Below are 24,897 nucleotides of genomic sequence, written 5' to 3'. Positions count from 1 at the left end.
GACACGAGCTGGGGGCGCGCGAGGCCGAAGTGAAAGACCGGGTCGCGCGCGCGAGGGGGGAGAGGATGAGGTGAAGAAGGAGCGCGAGGCGGGGGCGCGCCGTGCCGGGGTGGGGGGAGGGGGACGCAAGGCGGGGGCGCGCGGGCGGGCGTCGGCTCGCGGGCGCTTCCCCTCCCCCCGCCCCTCCACCTTTCCCTTCCCCCACCTCCGCCACCACTGCCTCCTCCCAGCCTCCTTCCCTTCCTCGCTCCTCACCGCCCCCGGGCGGGCGGGCGGCCAGGCTGGCCTAGGCCAAAGCTCCTCACCTGGCGGTGGCGGTGTAACTCCCGGCTAGCTCGCCTCCTCAGGCGGCGGCGGAGGCGTCGAAAAAGGAAGAGGCGACGGCACAGGGGATCCAGACCCTGCTGACGGGACTAGGGACGGGGGTAGGGGAGGGGGGCGGGCCGGACCGGGGCGGGCGGGCGGAGCAGACACTGCGGTACAGACGGGGGCAGCGGCGGCGGCGACGGCTGCACCGGCGGCGGCGGCACCACACAAACAAGGACGCTGATTGGGCAGCTGCCAAGCGCCTCGGCTCCGCCTTACCCACACGCCACGACGCCCATTGGGCGACCTAAGCCGGCCACCCCGCCCTCATCTTCTCGGCCATGCCAGTAGAAGACTAGATGCCGGGACTTCACCCCACCCTTGAAGAATGAGTGGCCGGAGAAGTGATGATTGGCGTGCTTAAAACCCAATCATAAAAGGAGGAGGGGGGATGGTCTAGCGGGGGCGCGTTAATGGGTACCTCGGCCAGTCCCAGACACATCCGGGTCTTCGACAGCCCATTAAGTGTCGGGGGTCAAAAAATCGCTTCAGGCTGCAACTTTACCTTAGAGACGTTTTGGTCCCCAGGCAGCCGCCGTACCTCAGTCTCTCCAAACCGGGATTCCCCTTTGGCCATCTCTCATTCTTTCAATTCTAAAGATGGAGACTGGCGAACGGCGATGGGGTCTGCGGTGGGCGGTGTTTCGTCGCGACAGACTCTAGGAAATTTCACGATAGAACTAGCTTTAGGCGCTTGAGCCTTGCCGTCTTTTTGGGGTGTGGCCTGTCTCCGTCTGCCAAAGGCTTTGAGCTTCCTGGTGTTCATCGTACCTCCGCTTGGTGCTGTCGTGACTAAACCACGACAGCAGGAAAAAAAAAAAAAAAAAAGCAGCTAGCCAAGTTGCTGAGGAATTACGGTGTGCAGAGCCCTCGCAGCTCCTTCTCTTGGGAACTCCTGGTCTGGTTAGGTTCTCAGCCAGGAAACAGCCTCCCACCCCGCCCGATTCCACCTAATCAACTCAAGGGCCAGCTCCTTTTGCTGGCCTCCCTGCTTCCACGGAGCAGTTAGGCCCGCCTAAACTCAGCGAGCGTTTCTGGAGCACCTTGAGGATAGGGACCAAGTAACAGAGTCCGGGTGTTAAGGTTATGATAGTAGTTAACGTTTTCGGAAAGAGACTGTGTCAGGCTCTGTGCTAAGAACTTTACATGAAGTATTTATTCCTCATGACTGTGAGGTAGGTACTGTTATCCCTACTTTACAAATGAGGAAAATTAGGATCAAAAAATTTGTCCAGTTACACGTTAAGTGGTAGAGCTGAAATTTGAACCCAAGTAGATGAGGAAACTAAGGCTCAGAGAGGTTAAGTAACTTGCCAAAGGTCAGACCGCTAGTTAGTGACTAAGCAGTGGTTTAAACCCAGAAACAACTGGTTCCACAGGCATTTTGTTATTGTTGTTTTCTCACTGTGTCTCCCAGGCTGGAGTGCAGTGGTACAATCTCAGTTCCTGCAACCTCCGCCCCCCAGGTTCAAACGATCCTCCTGCCTCAACAGCCTCCCGAGTAGCTGGGATTACAGGCGCGCGGCTAATTTTTGTGTTTTTAGTAGAGACGGAGTTTAGCCATGTTGGCCAGGCTTGTCTCGAACTCCTGACCTCAGGTGATCCTCCTGCCTCAGTCTCCCAAAGTGCTGGGATTACAGGTGTGTGAGCCACCACGCCAGCCTCCACAGGTATTTGAACATGTTTTTCAAATTATTTAAAAGTCATGCTGTGCAATGGAAATGAAAGTATAATGGAGGACATGGCAACTTAAAGCCGTAGGTAGATCCTACACAAACACACACGCACCCATTTTTTTTTTCTTTTTTTTCTTTGAGACAGTCTCCCTCTGTCGCCCAGGCTGGAGTGCAGTGGCGTGATCTCAGCTGCCTGCAATCTCCACCACCCAGGCTCAAGCCATCTTTCCACCTCAGCCTCCCAAGTAGCTGGCATTACAGGCGCACGTGACCACGCCCGGCTGATTTTTGTATTTTTGGTAAAGACAGGGTTTCACTATGTTTCCCAGGCTGGTCTCATAAATTCCTGGCCTCAAGTGATTCACCCGCCTTGGCGTCCCAAAGTGGTGGGATTACAGGCGTGAACAACCGCGCCCACCGCAGCCCCCACTTTATTTATTTTTTAAATTAGCGATGAGGTCTTGCTATGTTACCCAGGCTGCTCTGAAACTCCTGGGCTCAAGAGATCCTCCCGGCCGGGCGCGGTGGCTCAGGCCTGTAATCCCAGCACTTCGGGAGGCCGAGGCGGGTAGATCACGAGGTCAGGAGATCGAGACCATCCTGGCTAACACAGTGAAACCCCGTCTCTACTAAAAATACAAAAAAGTAGCCGGTCGTTGTGGCGGGCGCCTGTAGTCCCAGCTACTCGGGAGGCTGAGGCAGGAGAATGGCGTGAACCCGGGAGGTGGAGTTTGCAGTGAGCCAAGATCTTGCCACTGCATTCCAGCCTGGGCGACAGAGCGAGACTCTGTCTCAAAAAAAAAAAAAAAAAAAAAAGAGATCCTCCCACTTCAGCCTCCCAAATAGCTGGGACTACAGGTGTACATCACTGCAAGCAGCATTCAACTTTTTTTTTTTTTTTTTTTTTTTTTTTGAGACAGAGTCTCCCTCTATTGCCCAGGCTAAAGTGCAGTGGCGCAATCTCGGCTCACTACAACCTCTGCCTCCTGGGTTCAAGCAATTCTCCTGCCTCAGCCTCCTGAGTAGCTGGGATTACAGGTGCCCGCCACCACACCCAGCTAAATTTTGTATTTTTAGTAGAGATGTTGGCCAGGCTGGTATCAAACTCCTGACCTCAAGTGATCTACCCGCTTTGGCCTCCCAAAGTGCTGGGATTTACAGGTGTGAGCCACCACACCTGGCCTAATTCTTATTTTAAATAGATTAAAACTTGTTTTTATGCTAGTATGGTGTCCAGGTAAAGCATATGGTCTCAAGAGTCAGACTGCCTGAGTTTGGATCTTGGCTCTCCCTCTTACCAGTTGTGTGATTTGGCTGAAAGTTACTTATCTCTATTCTCTATCCCCTAGTTTCCCCATCTATAAAATGGGAATAAGAGTACCCAGCTCACCAGGTAATTATGAGAATTACAAAATAATACCTTCAACATACTCAGGGCACTGTCAAGAATACAGTTAAAGCATTCAACATAATATATAGTAACTATTTTGAGAACTTTCCTTGCTTTTTCAACAATTTCACTCTCTTACCTCTAAATTCAGCTTCTGTTGGTATTCTACCCATGGTACTGGTCTTATACTGTACTGAAAATTATTTCTCTACTAACTGCAATATTTTAACGCTTTCAGACTCCTTTCAGTCATTGAACACACATGATAGAGCCCCTATTAGGTTATCAGGCACTCATCCATGTGCTCAGGATATAGCAGTGAATTAGACAAAGTCATTGCCCTCTTTGAGGGTACATTCATCTTTCCCTAACCTACTTCTTTGTCCATTATCAGTCCATTGCATTATTTGCTGTCTGAAATGCCACCCTTCGAGGGCTTTGAGGAGATTTGAAAAACATGGTAGTATATACCAGCCCAAGGAAGATAAAAGTAAGACCCGAGAAAATACTTTTCAACAAGACCAAAATTTAGGCCATGGAGGGGGACTTTCAATCTGGAATGATCGAGCTTTAAGGAAGACAAGTACATGAGGTCAGTACTGTAGTGGACATGACCTGTGCCCAATGCAGGCTCTACCTGTTTGTTCCCTTTCTGAAGCTATGGATTATATAGTTAATCTTTAAATGACCCCGAGTATGCAGATGAGGAAGAACTGAGGCACAGCAGTAAAGTAACTTGTATGACATCATAAAATTATTAAATGGCAGGCACAATATTTTCCTCAATTTTTAAAAAATTTATGGAGACAGATGGGGTTTTGTCATCATTTAGCCCAGGCTGATCTCGACTTCCTGAAGTCAAGCAGTGTGCCTGCCTCAGCCTCCCCAAGTGCTGGATTACAAGTGCTGGGATTATAGGCGTGAGCCCTCACATCCAGCCAAATTTTTTTTTTTTTTTTTTTTGAGACGGAGTCTCTCTCTCTCTCTCACCCAGGCTGGAGTGGAGTGGAGTGATCTCAGCTCACTGCAAACTCCACCTTCCAAGTTCAAGCAATTCTCATGCCTCAGCCTCCTGAGTAGCTGGGATTATAGGCCCCCGCCACCACACCCATCTAATTTTTTGTATTTTTTTTATTTTTTTGAGACGGAGTATCACTCTGTCACCCAGGCTGGAGTACAATGGCGTAGTCTCAGCATAGTCTTGGCTCACTGCAACCTCTGCCTCCTGGGTTCAAGCGATTCTCCTGCCTCAGCACCCCAAGTAACTGGGATTACAGGCACGTGCCACCACACTTGCCTAATCTTTGTATTTTTAGTAGAGTTGGGGTTTCACTATGTTGGCCAGGCTGGTCTTGAACTCCTGACCTCATGATCCGCCTCCCTTGGCCTCCCCTGGGATTACAGGCGTGGGCCACCATGCCCAGCCATAATTTTTTGTATTTTGAATAGGGATGGGGTTTCACCATGTTGGCCAGGCTGGTCTCGAACTCCTGGCCTCAAGTAATCCACCCTCCTCGGCCTCCCAAAGTGCTGATACTACAGGAATGAGCCACTGCACCTGGCCCCAGCCGACCTTTTTTTTTTTTTTTTTTTTTGAGACGGAGTCTCACTGTCACCCAAGTTGGAGTGCAATGGTGCAATCTCGGCTCACTGCAACCTCTGCCTCTGGGGTTCAAGCGATTCTCCTGCCTCAGCCTCCCAATTAGCTGGGACTACAGGCGGGTGCCACCACGCCCAGCTAATTTGTGTGTGTGTGTGTGTTTAGGAGAGACGGGGTTTCACTGTGTCAGCCAGGTTGGTCTCAATCTCCTGACCTCGTGATCTGCCCACCTCGGCCTCCCAAAGTGCTGGGATTACAGGCGTGAGCCACCGCGCCCAGCCCAAATTTTTTATACTTGAGCCTATACACTCCAAAGCCTGGGAAGAGAAAATGGGCCAGATAACTTGGGCATATCCTTCCTCTCATACAGCTCCCTAGGCCATAGGACACACAGATGTGTCAGATATCATGTTGAATACTTTGCTATTAAAATTCCCAGATTTTTGTTTTTTTTTTTTCTAAGACAGGGTCTCGCTCTGTCACCCAGGCTAGAGTGCAGTGGCATGATCTTGGCTCATGGCAACCTCCACTTCCTGGGTTCAAGCAAGCCTCAGCCTCCTGAGTAGCTGGGATTACAGGCATAAGCCACCACGCCCGGCTAATTTTTGTATTTTTAGTAGAGATGGGGTTTCGCCATGTTGGCCAGGCTGATCTCAAATTCCTGGCCTGAAGTGATCTGCCCGCCTTGGCCCCCAAAGTGTTGGGATTACAGGTGTTAACCACTGTGCCCAGCCTAGATATTCTTATGGTTAAAGAATTCTGTAGTTCTTCCATCTGACTGCAAGTCTGTAGGAGGCCCAAAAGTGAGAAGCATAAGCTGGGAGAGAGAGTTCATTATTGTTATTGTTTGTGAACAAAGGGGCCCTCCATACCAGTAAGACTGTATGCTCCATTATGGTAGGGACTGAGCCCTGAAATTCTCTCTATAGTTCAGTGCAGTGCTGAGCTCACTGCACTCAACAGAAACTTCATTTTAAAAGGCCAGGTCCTCCCTTGAAAAGGTCTTTGGGGGATGAAACAGGGAGAGGTTTATTCTGGGGACTGCAGTCTGATGAGAAACTGGGGTGGCGTGAGAATTTTCCCTCTGAAGAAAGCATCTCCTAGTAAGACAAATAAATGGCATTTCCTGAGCCCCTTGGTTCTCTTCTGTGCAGCTCCTCTAGGACAGTGAAAAAGCATCCTAACATGCTCAAGACAGGATAGGAAATGGTCCTCTGGCTTGAAAGACTCAGCATCCAGAAGTAGTACCTCACTCTCCATCCAGTGGTCACCCCCCAGAAATGTGCTCTCGTAAGTTATTCCCTCCATTGATAAGCCTGCTCTCCTTCCCCAAGGCATTTGTTTTGTTGGCTAATTCCCTTTGGTAATTGGTTTGCCGCTCTTTTAGGGGTCATTTCCTGTGTTTATTTCATTATACAAGAAAAAAAAAAGCTCTTAAGTGGACCAAAGGGATAAGGAAAATGATGCATGTTTTCCTGATGTCCACATGCAGCAAGTCCCTTAATCTTTGCCCCTGCCTTCCTGGTGCTGTTGCCAGGCTGAGACCCTGGTTGGAGGAATAGTGCCTGCAGCTACAGCAACTCAGGCAGCCTAGGATGACTGCCAGGGTGCATGAGGGCTGCCAATACCAACTACTGGGGAGATGATTGTCATCCCTGTGGAGGTACTGGAGAAGGTTGGTGGGGGAAGGTGGAAGAGAGGAAATAAGGCAGAGATGAGCTCAGGGTCCCCAGAGAATGGAGCCTTTGTGTGGGGTACAGATGAGGGACAAGGGGGTGATTGTGTGGGAGGGCCGGAAGTGCCACATGGACTGGCACCACCATAGCCAGCACCAGATTCACCCTTCTCCTGCTCTGAGAACTCCCTGTGCCTCAAGGAGCCGGTACCAGACATGGTCAGGGGAAGCAGGGTATGCCTGAACACTATAAAGGATGGGAAGGTAGAAAAGCAGATGTATAGCCTGGGGAAAATGAAAGGTATCCCCGCATTACCCCAGACCCAGGGAACAGGAGGCCGAAGGAAAAAGACAGAAGCAGCTTTTACTATATTTACATCCAACAAAACTTCGCAGGGAACAATCCTTATTGCACAGGTCAGGACCTGGGTGGGTGAGGCATTCCCCAAGGCGGGGCGGGCAAGAAAAATTAGGACTGGAGGGGGCACCAGTTCTTCCTAAGGGGAGCTTGAGACTCCTCTAGCTCCCAGTGCCTGACTTTGAAGGAACTACAAACCACCGGACCATGGTGCCCTATTTCCCTTCCCTTTCTCACTCTCCATAAGAACCTCATAAGCAAGGGGGCTGTGGCTCCAGAATAAATAACTTAAAATAAAATACAAACAGGTAGAAAGGCATGGAGAGCCTTGGGCTCCTTAAGCAACGTCAGGGAAGAGGGACCATTATTGGTGGAGAATGACATCCCTACCTCCCATTCAGGGCAAAGGCTCAGTAGCTCTGCATCTTTCCAGTTGTTTTTTAAAACAAAAACTTCTAAAATGACCAGGGCAATGCAGATCTGTGGCTACCCTGGAGGGGAGTTCCCGGTATAGGACAAGGGAAGAACAGAGCTGTACCAACTCCCCCCAGATCTCCCCCAACATCAGCACGAACAAACTGGGTAGGTTGGTGATGGGGGAATCAGGACTTTTGGTAACAGTGGATCCCTCTTCCTGTTGTCCTCGCTTGGAGCCTTTGACTGGGCATCCTTCCCAGCCTGTTCCCAACTCCATGAAGGCAACAGGGAAGCAGTTTAACTCTAGAATCCCTTCTTCCTCACTTCCCCACCCCAGGCTGGAGAGGGAAGCTTAAGGTCTCTAGCATTCTGGAGGTGCTCCAAAACATTTTCGGCAGTCAATGGCCTTGGGAGTGGGCATCTGCGCCCGCCGGTGCCTCAGCTCCTCCTTGCCCATGCTGCTGGCCAGCTTGTTAAAGGCAGACTTGTACTTCTTATCGAAGGCCACTAGGGAAGAAGGTGGAAGTCAACGTGTTAGGACCGCAGCCTCCCACACCTGGCCCCAGATCCCTAAACTCCTCAGCCCCTTGCCTGCAATCTCACCTATGTCCACGTGGTCCTTGCCCAGAGCAGCCATTGTCAGGAATAATATCTCACGGTAGATTCCCCTTTAGTGGAGGCAGAAGTGTATGAGCGAGAGAAAAGGGGTGTGGAGCCCCGGACAGACCAGGGATCACCCAGATGGTAGCACCATACCTCTGCAGGTGCAGGCCAGTGGGTGGGGGCCCTAGAGTTTCCAGCAGGAGCCCCACAGCCTTGTGCACTTCATTGAGTCCAACATGGCGCAGCACTGACTCCAACAGTGCCAAACTAAGGGATGCAGGTACAGGGCCTGGCCATACCACCCGCTGGGGGATCTGGCCTGGATGAAAGGAAAGAAGGCCACCAGAATCACTGAGCCCTCTGGGTATGGGACCCACCCTCCCCACCCAGGCCAAATACCAGACTCACTGTGGACCCTCCAGAGCACATAGAGAGGTGGGCAGCTATTGGGGTCAGGGGTCAGTACATCCCACAGCAGCCGTACCTGAACAGAGGCTGGATCAGGGGTTAGCCAAGGAGATGGGGCCTGGGGGAGCCAAGATAGTGGAGACAGTTAGGCTCAAAGAATGGGAGGCAGAGGACAAGAAACGGACAGGTGATGCCAAAGAGACAGAGGGCCATTACAGGACACAGCCAAAGAGAAGTGGGAAAGGAATTCTTATCCCCCACGAGAATGTAAGCTCTTGAGAGCAGGGACTGTTTTGTAATCTGCTACATACCTAGTGCCTAAAACCGTGCCTGGAACATAAAAAGCACTCAATACTGGTGGAACGAATAGACAAATATGAATGAATCATTTGTTTAGGTACCAGGCTCAACACAAGGTTGTCCACACACCAGCCCAGTGAGATAGGTGCTTATGCCATTTTACAGATGACCAAATTGAGGCTCAGAGTGGTAAAGTGAAACGGCAAGGATCCGAACCAGGTGCAGCAGACTCCAAAGTCTATGCTCTTTCTTTTTTTTTTTTTTGAGACAGAGTCTCGCTCTGTCATCCAGGCTGGAGTGCAGTGGCGCAATCTCAGCTCACTGCAAGCTTCGCCTCCTGGGTTCACGCCATTCTCCTGCCTCAGCCTCCCGAGTAGCTGGGACTACAGGCGCCCGCCACCATGCCAGGCAAATTTTTTGTATTTTTAGTAACACGGGGTTTCACCGTGTTAGCCACGATGGTCTCGATCTCCTGACCTCATGATCCGCCCACCTTGGCCTCCCAAAATGCTGGGATTACAGGCGTGAGCCACCACACCCAGCCAGTCTATGCTCTTTTTTATTTTTCTTGAGACAGAGTTTTGCTCTTGTTGCCCAGGCTGGAGGGCAATGGCGCGATCTCGGCTCACCACAACCTCCGCCTCCCAGGTTCAAGCAATTCTCCCACCTCAGCCTCCCGAGTAGCTGGGATTACAGGCATGCACCACCAAGCCTGGCTAATTTTTTTTGTATTTTTAGTAGAGACAGGGTTTCTCCCTGTTGGTCAGGCTGGTCTCGAACTCCTGACCTCAGGTGATTCGCCCGCCTCGGCCTCCCAAAGTGCTGGGATTACAGGCATGAGCCACCGCGCCTGGCCAGTCTATGCTCTTTCTACAGTGCCAAGGACACAGTGGACAAACGGCTGAGAGATGAGGGAGGCACTTAGGAAACAGGGGTCACATGGGGGCACTGACCTGGGAGTGCGAAGGCCCATCACAGGAGGCCAGCACCAGGCCTGGTAGAATACTGGGCAGGCGTAGCCGTTGGAAATACCACAAAAGGTTCCAGAAGATGATGGGGTGGGCAGAGGGCAGTTCAGGCAACGCCAGCACCTCACTGCCCTCGTTCTCTACCAGCGACTCCAGCTCCTTACGCAGCACCAGGGGGCTCAGGTATGCCCATGCCCCACTCTCAACCCGCCGGGAGGCTCCCTATCAGGCACAAAGGGGGAGGGCAGTAGAGGGCATGTACATCCCCAGAGCCTTGCCTCCCACTGAGCCACCACATCCAACAGCTTCTGGGATGCCCCTTGCCCTCAAGGGCAAGAGATGTGACCATCTCTCCCTGGCACCCCACAGGCCCCAAACAGGGCAACATTCCCGTTCCTCATGCCCCTTTGGCCCAGCCCTTACCCCCATGTGCCCGTTGCAGAGCTGGGGCTCATCCAGAGCAAGGCAGAGCCTGCGGTCACTGAGCACAGGGCCAGGACCACCAGGGACAGGAGCATCTTTGCTGCCACTGGCACCAGCAGACTTGGGGCTGGGGACACTGCAGGGGGATAGCAGCAGGGGTCAGCTTTTGGACCTTCACCTCCCTATTCCCACCCACAGCACTTGCCCTGCCTTGGGCACCTGGGCCGGGAATCAAGGGTCTGGACACTGAGCAGGGGCACAAAGGGGCAGGCGCAGAAGGGGCAGGTTGTGTTGAGGTTAGAGTCATCAGGTGCCCAGCCAGCCATGATTTCCTCATCATACACCAGCGAATCACAGGCACGGCACAGGGAGCAGCTGGACAGCAGAATCTGTGGGCAGGGAGAGTCGGGAAGTAGGTCCTGTCTGGCCGCCAGCACTCTGGAGCCCATGCCCCTTCCCCAGCCCCTCCCACCTCCTCCCCATCTCCTGCCTTGGACAGGGTGAGTGTGTGCTATGTGTGTTCAAGCACATCTGTGTGGGAGGGGTTATCCTCACTTCCAGGGAAGGTGACTGGAAGGATCCAGGGGTGTCACTGAGGCGCTCTGAGGAACGGCGAAGACTCAGGTTGCTGAGAGAAGATTCTGAGAGGTCCCACTCACTGCCCAGAGAGGCTGAGCTCTACCATGACATGAGAAACCATGGTCAGCCAACCCCATGCTCTTCCACCCAGGATATGTGTTTCAAGCACCCCTCAGAGCCCCCTTTTTGAGCATTCTTCCAGTCGTAGCCCCTCCCCAAGCCCACTAATGCTAAGGCGTCTGGACCCTCCTTCGCTGGCTACCTCGGAGGCAGTGGATCCAGGGCGCTCCCGGGGGTGCAGAAGACTGTCCATGGGGCTGCGGCGGGCTGGGGGAGGCAGGTCAGGAGGCAGCTCAGGTTGGGGAATGCGGGAGGCAGGGGAGTGGCGGGAAGGAGTGAGCAGCTGTTGGAGGCGGGCACCCAGCCCTCGTCGGGGGGTGCCTGCCTCATCCTGTCGCCCACCAGCCTTGGGTCCCCGCCCACTTAGCCCTTCCAGGGCCTCAGTGGACTGGGCACTCAGGGCTGAGCCTGAGCCCCCTGGGCTGCCTCCAGGGAGCGGCTCCTCCCCTGTCAGGCTCAGGTCTGAGAGACTTCCATCGTGCCAGGGCACAGGTGATCCCCGGGGTTCCAGGACCCCCAAGGCCTCTATCACTGCAGCACAGAAAAGAATGAGGGAAGATGGACCCCAGCCTCTGCACCAGCTTCCCCTTTCCTGAATAAACACAATTCCTGGCTGCACAAACTCTGGTGCCACCACCCCCACCATGATGATATTCTGGGCGAGATTCCCTCAGAATCTACAGCACCCACCACAGAGGGCCGCCCTCCACTCTGTTTCTGGTCTTCCCCACCTCACTAGCAAGTGGTTAGGAAAGCTGACTGGGGGAGTGAGGGAGCCAGACAAGGGCACTCACTGTGGGCCACACCGGCCTCCACAGTGGGCTGTGCCCCTCGGGCACTGCCCAGGCTACCACTCTTCACCAGGCGTCCAGGGGGTGAGGCTGGGTCTCTCAGACTTCGCCCAGCCCAAGTAGTCTGGCGCTGAAGAGGGCGAGTAGGGGAAGGGCGCTCCAAATAGGGATCTGTAAAAGACGAGAAGGGGTTTAGAGGAGGCCGGCTAGGAACCCAGTCCCCTGTTCCAAAATAGAGCTCCTTAGATGGACCAGGGTTTGCAGGGTTCCTCCCAGACAAAACTTTATCCCTTTTGTGTTTGTTTGTTTGTTTGTTTTGTTTTGTTTTTTGAGATGGAGTCTTGCTCTGTAGCTAGGTGGAGTGCAGTGGCGCCATCTCAGCTCACTGCAACCTCTGCCTCCTGGGTTCAAGTGATTCTCCTGCCTCAGTCTCCCAAGTAGCTGGGACTACAGGTGCGCGCCACCACGCCCAGCTAATTTTTTTATCCCTTTTGTTACCAGTCAAGTGTAATTTATCAATCCCCAGAAACCCAATGCCAACCATTAGACCAGCCCCAACTCTCTATGCCTTTCCCTGCCTGAGCCCAGCTACTCCATCCCCAAGCCTGTCTCACCAGGCCCTACCCACCTGCCTGGGAGCTGCCTGCCTCTTGATGTGCTGACACCTGCTCCTGCTGCTGCTGCTGCTGCTGTTGCTGCTGCTGCTGCTGTTGCCGTTCTCTCAAGGGCTGGCGGAACTGAGCAGCCCCCAGGACAACATTCCGGAGCTTGGCCCAGTGCAGACGCCCACCTGGTGTGCCAGACGGCCACTTGCTTTCCAACACAGCCTACCAAGCACAGTGCCCATCAGGATGGCCTACCTCGACACCCTAACCCTGCCTCATACCCACTCCCTGTCCTGGAGCCCCAGGGACCGCCCTTCCCCTGCAGACATCCTGTCTAGGACTGTCCGGCCAATGGCTCAGCCAGGAACAAGAGCCCAGAAGAGACAGTAGGCAGCAGCTGCCTCCCAAGGGGCCTAGAAGAAGCCAGAGGCAGTGGAGAAAATTTGTACCCAGACCTTGCTGCTTAGAAATATAAAATATATGGCTCTGAAGAAATAATTTCATTTATTTGGTCATTAGTCTCCTCATCTAAAAAACAGGAGGCAGTTTAGTATCATGGCTAAGGGCCTGAATTCGGGAGATATGGATATGCCTCTGCCCATATTCTTTTTTCTTTTTTTCGAGACAGAGTCTTGCTCTGTCGCCCAGGCTGGAGCGCAGTGGCGCAATCTTGGCTCACTGCAACCTCCGCCTCCCGGGTTCAAGTGATTCTCTTGCCTCAGCCTCCCAAGTAGCTGGGACTACAGGCACCCACCACCACACCAAGCTAATTTCTGTATTTTTAATAGAGACAGGGTTTCACCATGTTGGCCAGGCTGGTCTCGAACTCCTGATCTCAGGTGATCTGCCTGCCTCAGCCTCCCAAAGTGCTGAGATTACAGGCATGAGCCACTGCACCCAGCCCTGTGCCCATATTCTCACTCCTTAACTTCTTTGCTGCAGGACCTTGGACGAGTTACTAACTCTCTACAACCTCATCTCCTCTTCTATAAGATGGGGATAATGATCATCCCACCTCATAGGGCTGTCGTGAAGATAAAATGATGTAAAATGTGTGATGTGTATGGACCCGTGCCTGGCTTAGCGGCTAAACTATTAGTTGTAGGCAGGGCTGTCATGAGTGGGAATCAAAGCAGCCTTGTCTGAGAAACTGTAGGTGCTAAGGCACCACAGGAGTGCAATGTGGATGACAGTGGTTCCAGGACCTAGGCAAACAGTACCAGCCCAATCTCCAAGGAGCGAGGGGAGCAGCAGCAGCCTCCCCTCACACACCCTGGCACAGCTGCCATCCCACCCCTCACCCCAAAGTAGGTACCTTATTGTAGTAGCCATAGGTGATGGTGTTGGGCACAATGCCTGCCTGACGCATCTCCAGCATGACCCGCACAGACAGCACAGGCTGCCCATAGTGTGAGCAGAGCTGCATCAGTACCCGGTAACACACCTGGGCCAGGAGAGGCACAGGACAATGGGAGACTCACTCTCAACCAAAACCAAAGTCTCAGCAAGCACCCTCTTCCAGCCTCCCCAATTCTCACAGACATCACTGGCCCCTGGCAGGTCCTGGGGCTACCTCAGAGCCACCCACCCTTTCTGCTGACCCTGCCACCCTACAGTCTCCACTGCTAAACCCTGAACATGCTTATTCACTCGACGAATGTTTATAGATAATCTGCCCAGCTCTGGGGCTCTGCAACTTCTTTCCTTAGTCTCCACCAAGTTTCCCTCTCACAGCCCTCTCCGGCTGCACAAGGCTCACTGGGCCTGGGTGTGAGCATGGTCACATATATTGCCTACCTCATCAGGGAGCACCACCTTGCCGCTCTCCATCTGGCGCAGCACATGGTAGGCTGTGTGCAGTGCCTGCACTCGGGAGGGTGCCGACCGCACATAGGCAGGCAGACACAGGAACCACAGCCCATAGCAGTGCCCCAGCAGGCACTGGGCCCACAGCTCAGGCACAGCTGCTGACTTCTGTGCCATCCGCTGTGCAACTTTCATCTCCTAGGTAGGACAGGGGACACATCAGGGTGAGTACAATGCCAGGTCTTTCTTACTTATCTATTTATTTATTTATTTATGACGGTCTCGCTCTGTCACCCAGGCTGGAGTGCAGTGGCGCAATCTTGGCTCACTGCAGACTCGGCCTCCTGGGCTCAAGCGATTCTCCCACCTCAGTCTCAAGTAGCTGGGATGCACCACCAAGACTGACTGATTGTTTTGTACTTTTTGTAAAGACAAGGTTTTGCCACATTGCCCAGGCTAGTCACAAACTCCTGGGCGCAAGTGATCTGCCTGCCTCAGCCTCCCAAAATGCTGGGATTAAAGGCATGAGCCACCAGGACAGACCCTAAAGTGGTGTGGGAAGAGGTAGCACCTTCTCTGAGGAAGGGTCTGTGCTCTAAGGAGGAGAAGGGATGCTGTACTTCACAGGCTGCAGCCCTGCCTGGAGCCCCGTGCAGAGAGGCTGGCCCTTGAGCATGGGCAGGTGCCCTAGAAGACATGGCCAGCCCCTGGATTCCCAGAGTGCTCAGAAGACGGAGGTGATGATGATGATGATAATGACAGTGATAATAGCAACTAATGTTTATACAGGGTTGCTTATGTGCCAAGCACATTTAAACTCCTAACAACCTCATGGGTTAAGTATTATTGTTATACCCATTTTGTAGATGAGGAAACTGAAGCAGCAGCAGCCTTCAGCCTGATCCGGGTCCCTCAGTGCGGTCCACCCACTGCTTACCTGTTTGGTACGGCGAGGAGCAGGACTGCTGGGGGCGCTACGGGAAGGGCCTGGCACAGGCAGGGCCCCAGGTTGCTCTTGAAGAGACTCAAACAACTCAGCCCGTAGCTCTGGGAATCCATCATAGCTGGAGGGGCAGAGAGAAGCAACATCGGGGCAGTCAGCACAGGGCGAAGCGAGTTGGACTGGACCAGTCTATGGGGCCCTGGAACACGTGAAGGCCAAGAGACTCTCACCAGTACTGGGGAGTGGATTCACTGCCCTCTGGTAAGGGAGGCTCCTCGGGAGGTGTGATAAAGACAGTGAGCTCACTTCCTGACAGCTCCTCTAGCTCCACTAAGGGTGTCGGCTCAGGCTTCTCCTGCTCTGGGTGGACCTGGAGAAGGATTTTAAGAGAGCAAGTGTTGAGATGGTGGGCATGGAGCAGAGCCAGGGTGTCTAGACGATGGCATCTCCCAGGAAAGCTCATCCACAGGGAAAGAGACACAGCCTGGGAAGATGGCGTCAGGAACAGGAGGACAGTACATTACATGTACGGGGCCAGCTGTGTGTGGCTGCACAGGTTGTGCACTGTATAACTCCAGGAGTGCCATCCCAGTCACAGTTAAGATATAGAGTTGTGTTTACAATGGCCCTGGGGGCCAGACACAGTGGCTCACGCCTGTAATCCCAGCACTTTGGGAGGCCGAGGTGGGCGGATTACTTGAGGCCAGGAGTTCGAGACCAGCCTGGCCAACATGGTGAAACCCTGTCTCTACTAAAAATACAAAAATTAGCCAGGCATATTGGTGCACACCTGTAATCCCAGCTACTCAGGAGACTGAGGCAGGAGAATCACTTGAACCTGGGAGGTGGAGGTTGCAGTGAGCCGATATCGCGCCACTGCACTCCAGCCTGGGAGACAGAGCAAAACTATCTCAAAAAAAAAAAAGCCGGGCACGGTGGCTCACGCTTGTAATCCCAGCACATTGGGAGGCCGAGGCAGGTGGATCACGAGGTCAGGAGATCAAGACCATCCTGGCTAACACAGTGAAACCCCATCTCTACTAAAAATACAAAAAATTAGCCAGGCGTGGTGGCGGGCGCCTGTAGTCCCAGCTACTTGGGAGGCTGAGGCAGGAGAATGGCGTGAACCCGGGAGGCAGAGCTTGTAGTGAGCCGAGATCACGCCCCTGCACTCCAGCCTGGGCGACAGAGCAAGACTTCGTTTCAAAAAAAAAAAAAAGAAAAGAAAAAAAAGAAAACTTTAAAAAAAATTAAAAATTAAAATAAATAAATAAATAAAATAAAATGGCCCTGGGGTCTACAGCCATACCACCCTGAACATGCCCGATTCCGTCTAAAATGGCCTTGGGGCAACAGAGACAATGAGGGAGACAGCAGAGGCCAATGAGCACATAGAGAAGGGATGATACCTTTTCAACACAAGAGTCAAAGAATTCAAGGGCAGCATGGCGAGCAGAGCCAAAAGAGCACTCCTCAATGAACTGTGAGAACATCTGTGTGTGCAGCAGCTGAGAGTAAAGTTTGTGGCTGGAGCGTTCCCGGGATTTGAGGAAGCCTGAGGGGTATGAGAATGGGGCAGAGGAGGGGTGTGACCAGGGCTCTCCACCACAGCCATAGCTTTTTTGAATCTCTTCTTGGCTCCCTGCCCACTCAGCCCCAAAGCCATAATCTCTTGGACCCTCTGGCACAACTACCCTAATACCAAGCTGACCAGCTCAGCACCCCCAGCACAATGGCCCTAGAGAATCCCTCCCTTTGTCTGCCTGTACCCACTGCCTCAGACTGGGGGGGGTCTCCAAGGGCAGGTTCCCTGCACAGAGCTTTGCCCGTGGGGGCTGCTCACTACAGGGATTACTGTGGCTACCCCAAGCCTGGGGCTCCAGAGGGCAGGACCACAGCTGGTTTCATCTTTGTACCCTGATTCCCCCCAAGACCAGAAGAGTTAAATGTCTCAAAGCGGGTGCCCATAAAAACATTTGCCTAGTGAAGGAATAAACAATGGAGTGGCTCCCAGTCCCCTCCGCCTTTCTGACAGAGCCCAGCCCCTCGCCACCTCCTCCCATGATACCATCTCCAAGCAGAGACAGGCCCTCTATACCCTGCAGGAAGAAAAGGTTGTCAACATCACGAGCTCCCTCGGAGGGGGCCTGGGTGAGTGGGCGCAGGAAGACCCGGTAGCCCTTGAGCAGACAGGCCATGAAGCGGAGGAAGGCTCCTTGGACTTCGCGCTCCAGCCGGGCCCTGCGGCCACACACTGCCTCGTAGTCTGTCAGTAGGAACTCCAGGGATGCTTCCTCCTCAGGTCCAGTGTATGCTGGAGGCCAGGGCAGCCTAAGAGTCAGGGCTGGCTCCCATAGTGTTACCCTCAACTCTGCTCTCATGCCTCCATCTCCACCTCCAGCCTCTGGCAGACCTTGCACCAGTAGCAACTAAAGTATTACCTTCAACTAACAGGTTCAAGCTTGATATTTCCCACATGTTCAGGAATACTGTCTGCCCTTCCTTCTAGCTTCAGTTGGAATTGGAATCTCCCTCAGTTCCACCAAATGCAATCCTAACTTCACTCACCTCCTTAAGAAATGTCTAGCTCCCCACAGACCTCTGCAAACTGGAGGTTTGAGGGCAATGACAGTTCCCAGCCTCCCTCCCCACCCAGGCTTCTCACTCTGGTCCAGCTGCTGGTACAGGTTTGTCAGTGTGGCCAGCAGAACCTTGTAGGGTCTGCGGGGCAGGGTCCGAGGGGAGAGGAGCTTCTTTTCCTCAGTCCTGTGAGAAAAGCATAAGGGGAAAGAGTGGCGAGGCTCTGGGATAGGGTGATGGGGCTCCTTGCCAGCCTCCCTCACTTTGTGCCTGAAGCTCTTTTTGAGCCCGTAGCACGCCACACACTAGCCCATTCCTGCCCACCACCCTGCAGCCCCCAAATGAGACCCAGCCTCTTACTGGAAGAGTGTGTTGGTATCAAGGTCTACACAGATGACATCAGCAGGCGGGTCATGCAGATCAAAGTAGCTGGAGTGGATACCCACAATGAAGGGCACTGGGGCACTCAGCACATCTGCCAGCACCAGCGGGCACAGAGGAATGTAGGGGCACTGCCAGTGCAGTGGGAAGATCATCTGAAGCACCAGGCAGTGAGAACCAGTGAACAGGGGGTTGAGGCAGCAGTGGGAGGCACAGGAGAGAGAAAGAGAGGGCATTGGCCTTGGGGAGTTGATGCCTGTTGAGAGAGGCTGTTGGAAGTAGGCTCTAGAGAAGAGCTCCTGATGGAAGCTATGTGTTCCTGCAGGCTGTGCCCAGGGAAAGGGGCTGAGGATCCTCCACAAGGAAGGAAAAGGGAAGAGTCCAGGCAGGGATAGGGGCACCAGAAAGAACCATGGTTCTGGGGAAGATGGGCCAGGCGGGGCGGCACTCACCGAGACGAGGGCCTCACAGACGCTGGTGAGCAGGTCTGGCCGCAGCGAGTGGACTAGCAGCTTGTGCTCTGTGAGCACAGCCAGCAGCAGTGTGATAGCCAGCTCAGGGCCCAGGCTCTGCAGCAGCTGCAGGAAGCTGGCACCACTGCAGGCAATGCCGAGGTGGGGAAAGGGTCACCAGGATACCCTGGGGACCCTTCCCCAGATGCCAGGCACAGCCAGCACCTGGACCCAGCCTGCATAAACCTCAACAGCTGCACCCACCTGCCCAGCACCTACCATGTCCTTGGTCATTAAAGCTCCCCTCCCCACAATCTGAGCACATACCTGAGGGGCAGGGGTGAGGATACAGGCTGACAGAGGAGCAAGTTGTCATAGGGAGACATCTGGGAGGGAAGAAGAGCCACGGCTCAGGGTAATGATGCCAACTCCCCTCCTTCCATCAGCCCGGCCCCTGCCTCAGCTCTCACCTGCACTAGGATGCGGGGTCTCTGTGGGGAAGGGAAGGGAACGTTGTGAATGAAGTGGGAGATGTGCCTGGGGGACAGAGAAACAGGTCAGAGCATACTCCCCCGTCCATCCCTGTCCTCCCTCCACATTTTCTCAGCTCTTTCACTTGTTCTCAAGAACCTTATTCCTTCCTGAACCCCACTTTGAGACCTGTTATCAGCCAACAGAGCCTCCATTATGCATATAATTTGTGCAGATCAGAAAAGAAATCCTCCCTGGGCATACACAGCCCTTTGCCAGGACCTAACTAGCAAGTTTAGACTGGATTTCAGGCCCTGCTCCCCTCCTCAGCCCGTGGCGTTTTTACAGTGGATAAACTGTATAACCACACACTGCAGCCCTGTCCCTTACCCTGTGCCCAGCCCTCCCCCCACCCACATCTGAATCTCTCCCATCTCTCCTGGCCCCCTTATCCCTTCCTAACCCCTTCCCAATGGCAGAGGAGCCATGCTCACGCTTCCAAGGGTAGGCGGTGGGGGCCTGAGACAGAGTAGCGGTAAAGGAAGGTGAGGAAGGCGCGGAAGGCAGGGAAGGCAGGCCAGCGGGACAGCACAGCGATGGCACGCCGGCTGCGCACAGCTCTGCCCCCCAGTGCCCGACCCCGCTCCACGGCGCTCAGCAGGCCCAGTGCCCGTGCCTGTCGCTCTGATAGCCTGGCCCTTGGGAACGCCTCGTAGAACTGCAGGGCGGCACCATACACCTGGCAGGGGGCAGAAGGGTAGTCAGGCAGGCCCTGCATAGCCTGGACCCCTTGCCACACTCCACACACCCACCTTATCACCAGCTGCACCCGTGAGCACAAAGGTGGAGAAGACGGGCACGGGGTACTTGGTCTGGGCAGGCCAGCACTCGATAGTGGCCCCCATGGGCAGGCAGAAGACGGGCACTGACTCGGGCAGCGGGAACGCCTCATTGTCCTCCTCCGGGTAGCGGCCCAGCAGCTCTGCACCCCCAGCATAGTTGGGGGTACCCAAAAGGAGCAGGGTCCATCAGACTCCAAGGGAAATGAACCAAGGGATCCCAGAGAAGGCCCGAGTAGCAAAAAGAAAGTAAACTCTGGGGACACTTAAGGTGCCTGCCAAGAGGCACCAGGGCAAAGGGATGTAGGGTCACAGGATTGGAGGGATAAAGGGGCCACTCACCTGCCTCGTACACCAGCGTGTTGGCCTTCGCCAGGCCCACCTTATAGCACAGGTACACTGCTGGGCCCCACTACCCCAGAAATGGCAAGAGACAAGCAGATACATAGCTAACAAAGGTTTCTGGGGTCCACTTTCTCTCTACCACCCCTAAATGTTCTTTTGTCTTTAAAGCTCCCATTAATCCCAGTGCCCCAAGACCAGAGTTACCCCTCTGGACTCACCCCTGTGGTCAGAGCCTTGGTCCTGGGATGCCCTTTGTTCCCAGTGTCCACACCCACTCTTACACCAAGAGGACCAGGTGTCAGCTCTTGGCCCCACTCACCATGCCAGGGTTGAGGTTGCGGGGCAGCCGGCAGTAAGTATGAGGAGTGCCCTCGCCCTTACTGGGCAGCACCAGGCAGAGGTCAGTGATGCCCAGGGCATGCAGCCCTGCCCCCTCTGCTGCCCGCCGGTAAGTGAGGTAGGTGCGGGGGTGCCCGGGGCCTGGAGGGGCCAGGTTTGCTGAGTGGCTGTAGGGTGTCGTGTCAAGCACTTGGAAGCCAGGCTTGGGACGTTCCTTCCCCTCATACAACACCCTTAGCACAGAGAGCAAAGATAGATGTTGAGAGATCAGGGTAGAGGACAAAGACCCAATCCTGCCAGATCTGCCTATCTAATCCCCTGAACTTGCCTTGTACCCACAGCCTTGTCAAACTCTAACACTAGGGCCCACCTCTTCTTGCTGAACTCTGCCCTCCAGAATCCTGTGCCCTTTCTTTGGCCTTTGGCCTTATTTCGTGGTCAGCAACAATCCTGCATGCCTTCTATGGCTCTCATACTCATTAATAAACACTAAGAGTCAGCTGGGCACGGTGGCTCATGCCTATAATCCCAGCACTTTGGGAGGCCAAGGCAGGTGGATCACCTGAGGTCAGGGGTTCAGGACCAGCCTGGCCAACATGGTCAAACCCCATCTCTACTAAAAATTCAAAAATTAGCTGGACGTGGTGGCACATGCCTATAGTCTCAGCTACTCAGGAAGCTGAGGCAGGAGAATTGCCTGAACCCAGGAGGCGAAGGTTGCAGTGAGCCAAGATCACACCACTGCACTCCAGCCTGAGTGACAGAGAGAGACTCTGTCTAAAAAAAAAAAAAAAAAAAAAAAAAGTAATACAAGCTACCACTGACTGACTCTGTTAAGTCTGTCACATGGGTTATCTCATTTAATCTCGACCATCCTATGAGGATGAATTATTTTCCCCATTTGACAGATGAGGAAAACAGGCCCAGAGGAGCTCAAAAACCTGCCTAAGCTCTCAGAGCTAGCAAGGAGCGGCACTAGCACATGAAATCGCATCTGTAAGGACTAAATACATACAACTTCAGTCCTTCCTTCCTGGCCCCTGGCCCACCAGGCTCCCATCCCCATTGCCCTTCCCTTGTTCCATAGTCCTACCTCTCCCTGTCTCACTGGAGTCCCTCCCAGCCTCCCCTGGTGCCAGCATGGGTAGGGGCACACACCCCAGCTCAACGAGGGGGGGCTTGTCACGGCCCCTGCGGTAGCAGATGACGGGTTGAGTTCCACCCAGAAGCCCAGCACTGAGTTCCAAGGGGTGGCCCCCAGCAGAAGCCTGGATGCATGTGTAGCCCTGGGGCACTTCCTCTCCCAGTGCCCTAGCGATGACTGCCACATCTGTGATGGGCTCAGCTGGCCGGGGAGGGCGCAGGGGCCCACTGGGTTCAGGAACCCACGTTTCCTCAGGGATGGGTGCTCCGTTCCCTGCAAGCCCAGCTACCACGAAGTAATCCACCAGCCGGGGGGGCCGCTCCTCCGCCATGGCCCCCCCCTCACTCACTGCATCTGGAATGGTCAAGTGGGAGAGAGATGAAGCAAGGAAGGCTGGGGATGCCATGGCAACCAGGGTACCCTCTTGCTCCCCTCCTCTTCCTAGTCCTTCCAAAGAAAGGCAGGATAAGGGGTTGGCCAATCCTGAACTCTTCCCCCTGTGACATCACTGCCCACCACAGCTTCTTAAAGAGACCAGATCCCTCCCACTTAATGGTCCTGGCACTCCCCTCAAAGAACCTAAACTCCACCACACACAGCTAACCTGAGCTATGACATTCACATTGTCCATGTGTCCCTTTTAAAGGCTCACCAGTTATAACATCACAGAGATCACAATCTTTTTTGTAATAGCCTTCCATGACATCATTCATGCTGGCCATGACATCATACCAACCTTACAGTCTTTTCAAGGGTTTCTGACCTTCCTACTCTAGTTATGACACCATAAGAACCTTGTGATCCTGCCAATGTTCTTAAAGAGCCCACTCCTAGGTTTTTAAGAGGACCCCACGGGTTTCTGAGAAAGCCCACAAAACCCAAGCTTTAAGTCTTTTCAACGAACCCAAGTGTCCTTTCTCCTAGCTTAACTCCACCAATCTGGCCCAAAATCCAGTGTTCTCACACCTCCAGGATCCTTAGGTAGCTCGTTAGATCCAAAGCAGTTGTGGGAGACAAGTCCCGGCCATCCCACACCCTCCACCATGGAGCCCAGAGACAGAAACAGGCCCACAACAGCCTAGTTCTCACCTGCCTCCATGGCCCAACCCCGGGGAGTAGGAGCCCCAAGGGTCCTGAGGCGCCCCAGGGTGCAGAAGCTGGGAAAAAGCCTGGTGGGTAGCTCGCAGCAGGGGCCCAGAAGCGTGGGGGGTGCTTCAGAGGGGAAGGGAGGTTACTTCCTGAAACAGTGGAGGGGAAGCTGCAACTCAGAGGAAGTCAGCCTATGGGTGTGTGTGGTGGCGGTGGCGGTGGCGGTGGGGTTACCATTGAAGGTGCCAGCACAGCATTACGCCAAGTTGGAACCTCAGACTATAGGATCCTGAGCAAGGCAGAGGAGGCTCAGAATGGTTCCAGGATGTGCAGTCCTGCTAACCTCCTGCTGTTCCCCAGAGAACAGGGAATAAGGAATCTCATAGAGCCAGGCTGGCTTTCTTCATCACCTGGCCTCTGGACACACACACACACACACACACACACACGCACACACATACACACACCAACCCCAGCTAAATTTAGACTCCACTTCTGGGAGGTAAAGCCAGGAGTCAGCGTCAGCCTCTTGATTTAATTCTGGGGCACAGACCTGTCCCTCATCCACTGAGGGCGAATGGGAGCCCTATGCCCAAGGCAGCAGGCAGAGGCCATTAGGTGGGACCTTCTGAGGGGCAAGTGGGTGGCACCCATCCGCAGGACCTGCGCACCGGGGCCTCCCCTCACCAAGCCAGGGAAGAGTCCTGCAGAAAGCAGCCCTTTCTCCCTAGGGAAGACAACGGGCACAGGGCCCACTCCGGGTCCCCACGCCCGCGTGCCGGGTGACGGGAAGTTCGGGTTGGGGCAGAGGGCGCGCCGAGGGGGAGGAGGCTGAGGAAGGAGCAGGAGGGCAGAGAAGCAGGCGCGCCGGCGGCCGAGGACGTGACGGCAGCAGCGCCGGCCGCCGCGTGACCCAAGCGGGAGGGAGGGCGGCTCCGACTCCGGCACCCACGGGAGCAGAAGGGGGTGCAGGAGGCCGGGCACGGCGAGCTAATTGCGGGAGGTGCCCTCCCCTCCACTTTCACTTCCCCAGGAGAGAGGAACCGGAACCAGATGTGCAGTGAGGGACAGCAGCTGGGGGCCATCCCCCACCCCGCCTGCCGCCCGCGCTCCCTCCTGCCCGTCCCCGCCTGCCGCCCAGCCCGGTCCAGCCCCTACCTGCCTGTCCCGCGCTTCCCGGCCGGCCGGCCCGCTGGCGGGTGGCTCGGAGGGCGAGCTGGCGGGCCGGCGGGCGGCGGGGCTACCCGGCCCCAGACATGGCGCACCCGACTTGGGCGCCGCTCCCGCCCGGGCAGTGAGTGAAGGAAGAAGAGGCGGCCGAGGACAGCAGAGCGCGGGGCGCAGTGGAAGGAGATCCGGGCGGTCCCCGCGTCCCCGCCGCGCTGCGCCACGCGGGGACTGTGCTGCCGCGCTGCTCGCTCGGCCGGCTCGGCCCTCCCAGCTCCCGCGGCGCCGGGGACCCAGCGTTCCTCCGCGCGCCCCGCTTTCTCTACTCCCCCAACCCCCGCTCCGGGCCGCGGGCGCCGCCGCTACCCCCACCCCTCCTCCTCGGCCGGCGGCCGTGACCCTGGCAAGCGTCTGCCCAAAGCCCAGCCGCCTGCAGCCCGACCCCTGGCGGCTGGGAGGGCCCCCTGCACCCAGGTAGCTTCCCACCATCCAGCCCGTGCCTCAGGACACTGACCCCAGGCGACCCAGAGGTCCGCGGCGCGCTCCCTTCCCGCCTGGGTCCTGCAGTCAGATGTGTCAAGCATGATGTGGGCGCAGGTGAAGTCCCGAAGGTCTAGTCTACGGGGACCCAGGTGGCTCCCCCTACTTCCAGGTTTAGGGCACAGGGCATTCCCTTTGGACCAGAACCAGAAGCTCTCAGTTCTCTTTTTTGAAAATGACAAGAGCTTTGGAAAGAGGAAGAGAAGCCAGGACTGCAGGGTGTGGAATAGAGCAGTGGAGGTGGGGGTAAGGTAACTGCGGGGCTCTACTTTTCTCACTATGCGGGTTGGGGGAGTGAGGGGTGCGGAGGCCCACACGGCTGGTCCAAGGGCTGGCAACCCAATCCAGAAAGAGAAAACCTTCAGAACATGCATGGCACTGAAGGATCTGTTTAATTAAAACTAAAATGAATGAGTGGTGAAGAGTGGAGAGGGTGAATTCATGCATAGTGAGGGAGTGAAGATGAAGGCTTGCTTCCCTGAGACCTAGGAGCACTTCAGACCTGTGGGCTCAGCCAGCAAT

General features: G+C 54.9%; 2 protein-coding genes and 1 long non-coding RNA gene across 18 annotated transcripts in view; 1 reads left to right on the top strand and 2 right to left on the bottom strand.

The window, feature by feature from the left end:
* Nucleotides 1–1,105, bottom strand: part of GATAD2B (GATA zinc finger domain containing 2B) — a 118,209-nt gene extending 117,104 nt beyond the window's left edge. For 2 of the 7 annotated variants that reach the window (XM_054671446.2, XM_009432378.5), the window contains exon 1: nucleotides 306–545. The gene's annotated coding sequence lies outside the window, so the exon portion shown is untranslated. Of the gene's footprint in view, nucleotides 1–305; nucleotides 819–871 lie in introns of those variants that run through there. The other 5 variants (XM_063813376.1, XM_063813360.1, XM_063813362.1 and 2 more) reach the window with 5 other exon arrangements.
* LOC104002856 (uncharacterized) lies at nucleotides 1,098–12,378 on the top strand. Of its 2 annotated transcripts, none has more exons than XR_675286.4 (4): nucleotides 1,098–1,541; nucleotides 3,827–4,024; nucleotides 6,187–6,322; nucleotides 12,292–12,378. It is a non-coding gene; the product is annotated as an uncharacterized LOC104002856 (long non-coding RNA). The 2 variants fall into 2 exon arrangements; XR_001709731.3 differs by having other exon boundaries at nucleotides 12,279–12,368.
* DENND4B (DENN domain containing 4B) lies at nucleotides 7,052–24,174 on the bottom strand. Of its 9 annotated transcripts, XM_063813308.1 has the most exons (29): nucleotides 23,356–23,633; nucleotides 22,669–22,817; nucleotides 21,594–21,933; nucleotides 20,416–20,668; nucleotides 20,094–20,163; nucleotides 19,725–19,894; nucleotides 19,407–19,651; nucleotides 18,912–18,978; nucleotides 18,769–18,827; nucleotides 18,442–18,586; nucleotides 17,969–18,144; nucleotides 17,694–17,794; nucleotides 17,127–17,342; nucleotides 16,438–16,583; nucleotides 15,259–15,398; nucleotides 15,023–15,149; nucleotides 14,077–14,283; nucleotides 13,595–13,723; nucleotides 12,303–12,501; nucleotides 11,678–11,845; nucleotides 11,026–11,414; nucleotides 10,740–10,862; nucleotides 10,404–10,573; nucleotides 10,185–10,320; nucleotides 9,747–9,983; nucleotides 8,494–8,611; nucleotides 8,239–8,404; nucleotides 8,086–8,150; nucleotides 7,052–7,989 (listed from the first exon to the last, which is right to left on the bottom strand). In XM_063813308.1, exons 2-29 carry the CDS (start codon nucleotides 22,676–22,678, stop codon nucleotides 7,844–7,846), a joined length of 4,518 nt encoding a protein of 1,505 aa, XP_063669378.1. In that variant the 5' UTR covers nucleotides 22,679–22,817; nucleotides 23,356–23,633; the 3' UTR covers nucleotides 7,052–7,843. The 9 variants fall into 9 exon arrangements, 8 of the variants coding, with proteins under 8 accessions (XP_063669378.1, XP_016783084.2, XP_009430673.2 ...); XR_010158121.1 differs by having other exon boundaries at nucleotides 8,570–8,611; nucleotides 22,669–23,631; XM_016927595.3 differs by lacking the exons at nucleotides 22,669–22,817; nucleotides 23,356–23,633 and adding an exon at nucleotides 23,827–24,174.
* Between the last annotated feature and the right edge of the window lie 723 nt (nucleotides 24,175–24,897).

This window comes from Pan troglodytes, chromosome 1 (assembly GCF_028858775.2).
Source record: "Pan troglodytes isolate AG18354 chromosome 1, NHGRI_mPanTro3-v2.0_pri, whole genome shotgun sequence".
In the NCBI taxonomy this organism is placed as follows: Eukaryota; Metazoa; Chordata; class Mammalia; order Primates; family Hominidae; genus Pan; species Pan troglodytes.
This window is presented reverse-complemented; position numbering and strand designations above follow the sequence as displayed.

Excerpts from the sequence above, each read along its gene's own strand:
- DENND4B (XM_063813308.1), bottom strand. Across the intron at positions 10,321-10,403 it reads ACCCTTGATTCCCGGCCCAG|TGTCCCCAGCCCCAAGTCTG; the intron begins GTGCCCAAGGCA and ends ATCCCCCTGCAG. Across the intron at positions 8,405-8,493 it reads TGTGCTCTGGAGGGTCCACA|GCCAGATCCCCCAGCGGGTG; the intron begins GTGAGTCTGGTA and ends CCTTTCATCCAG.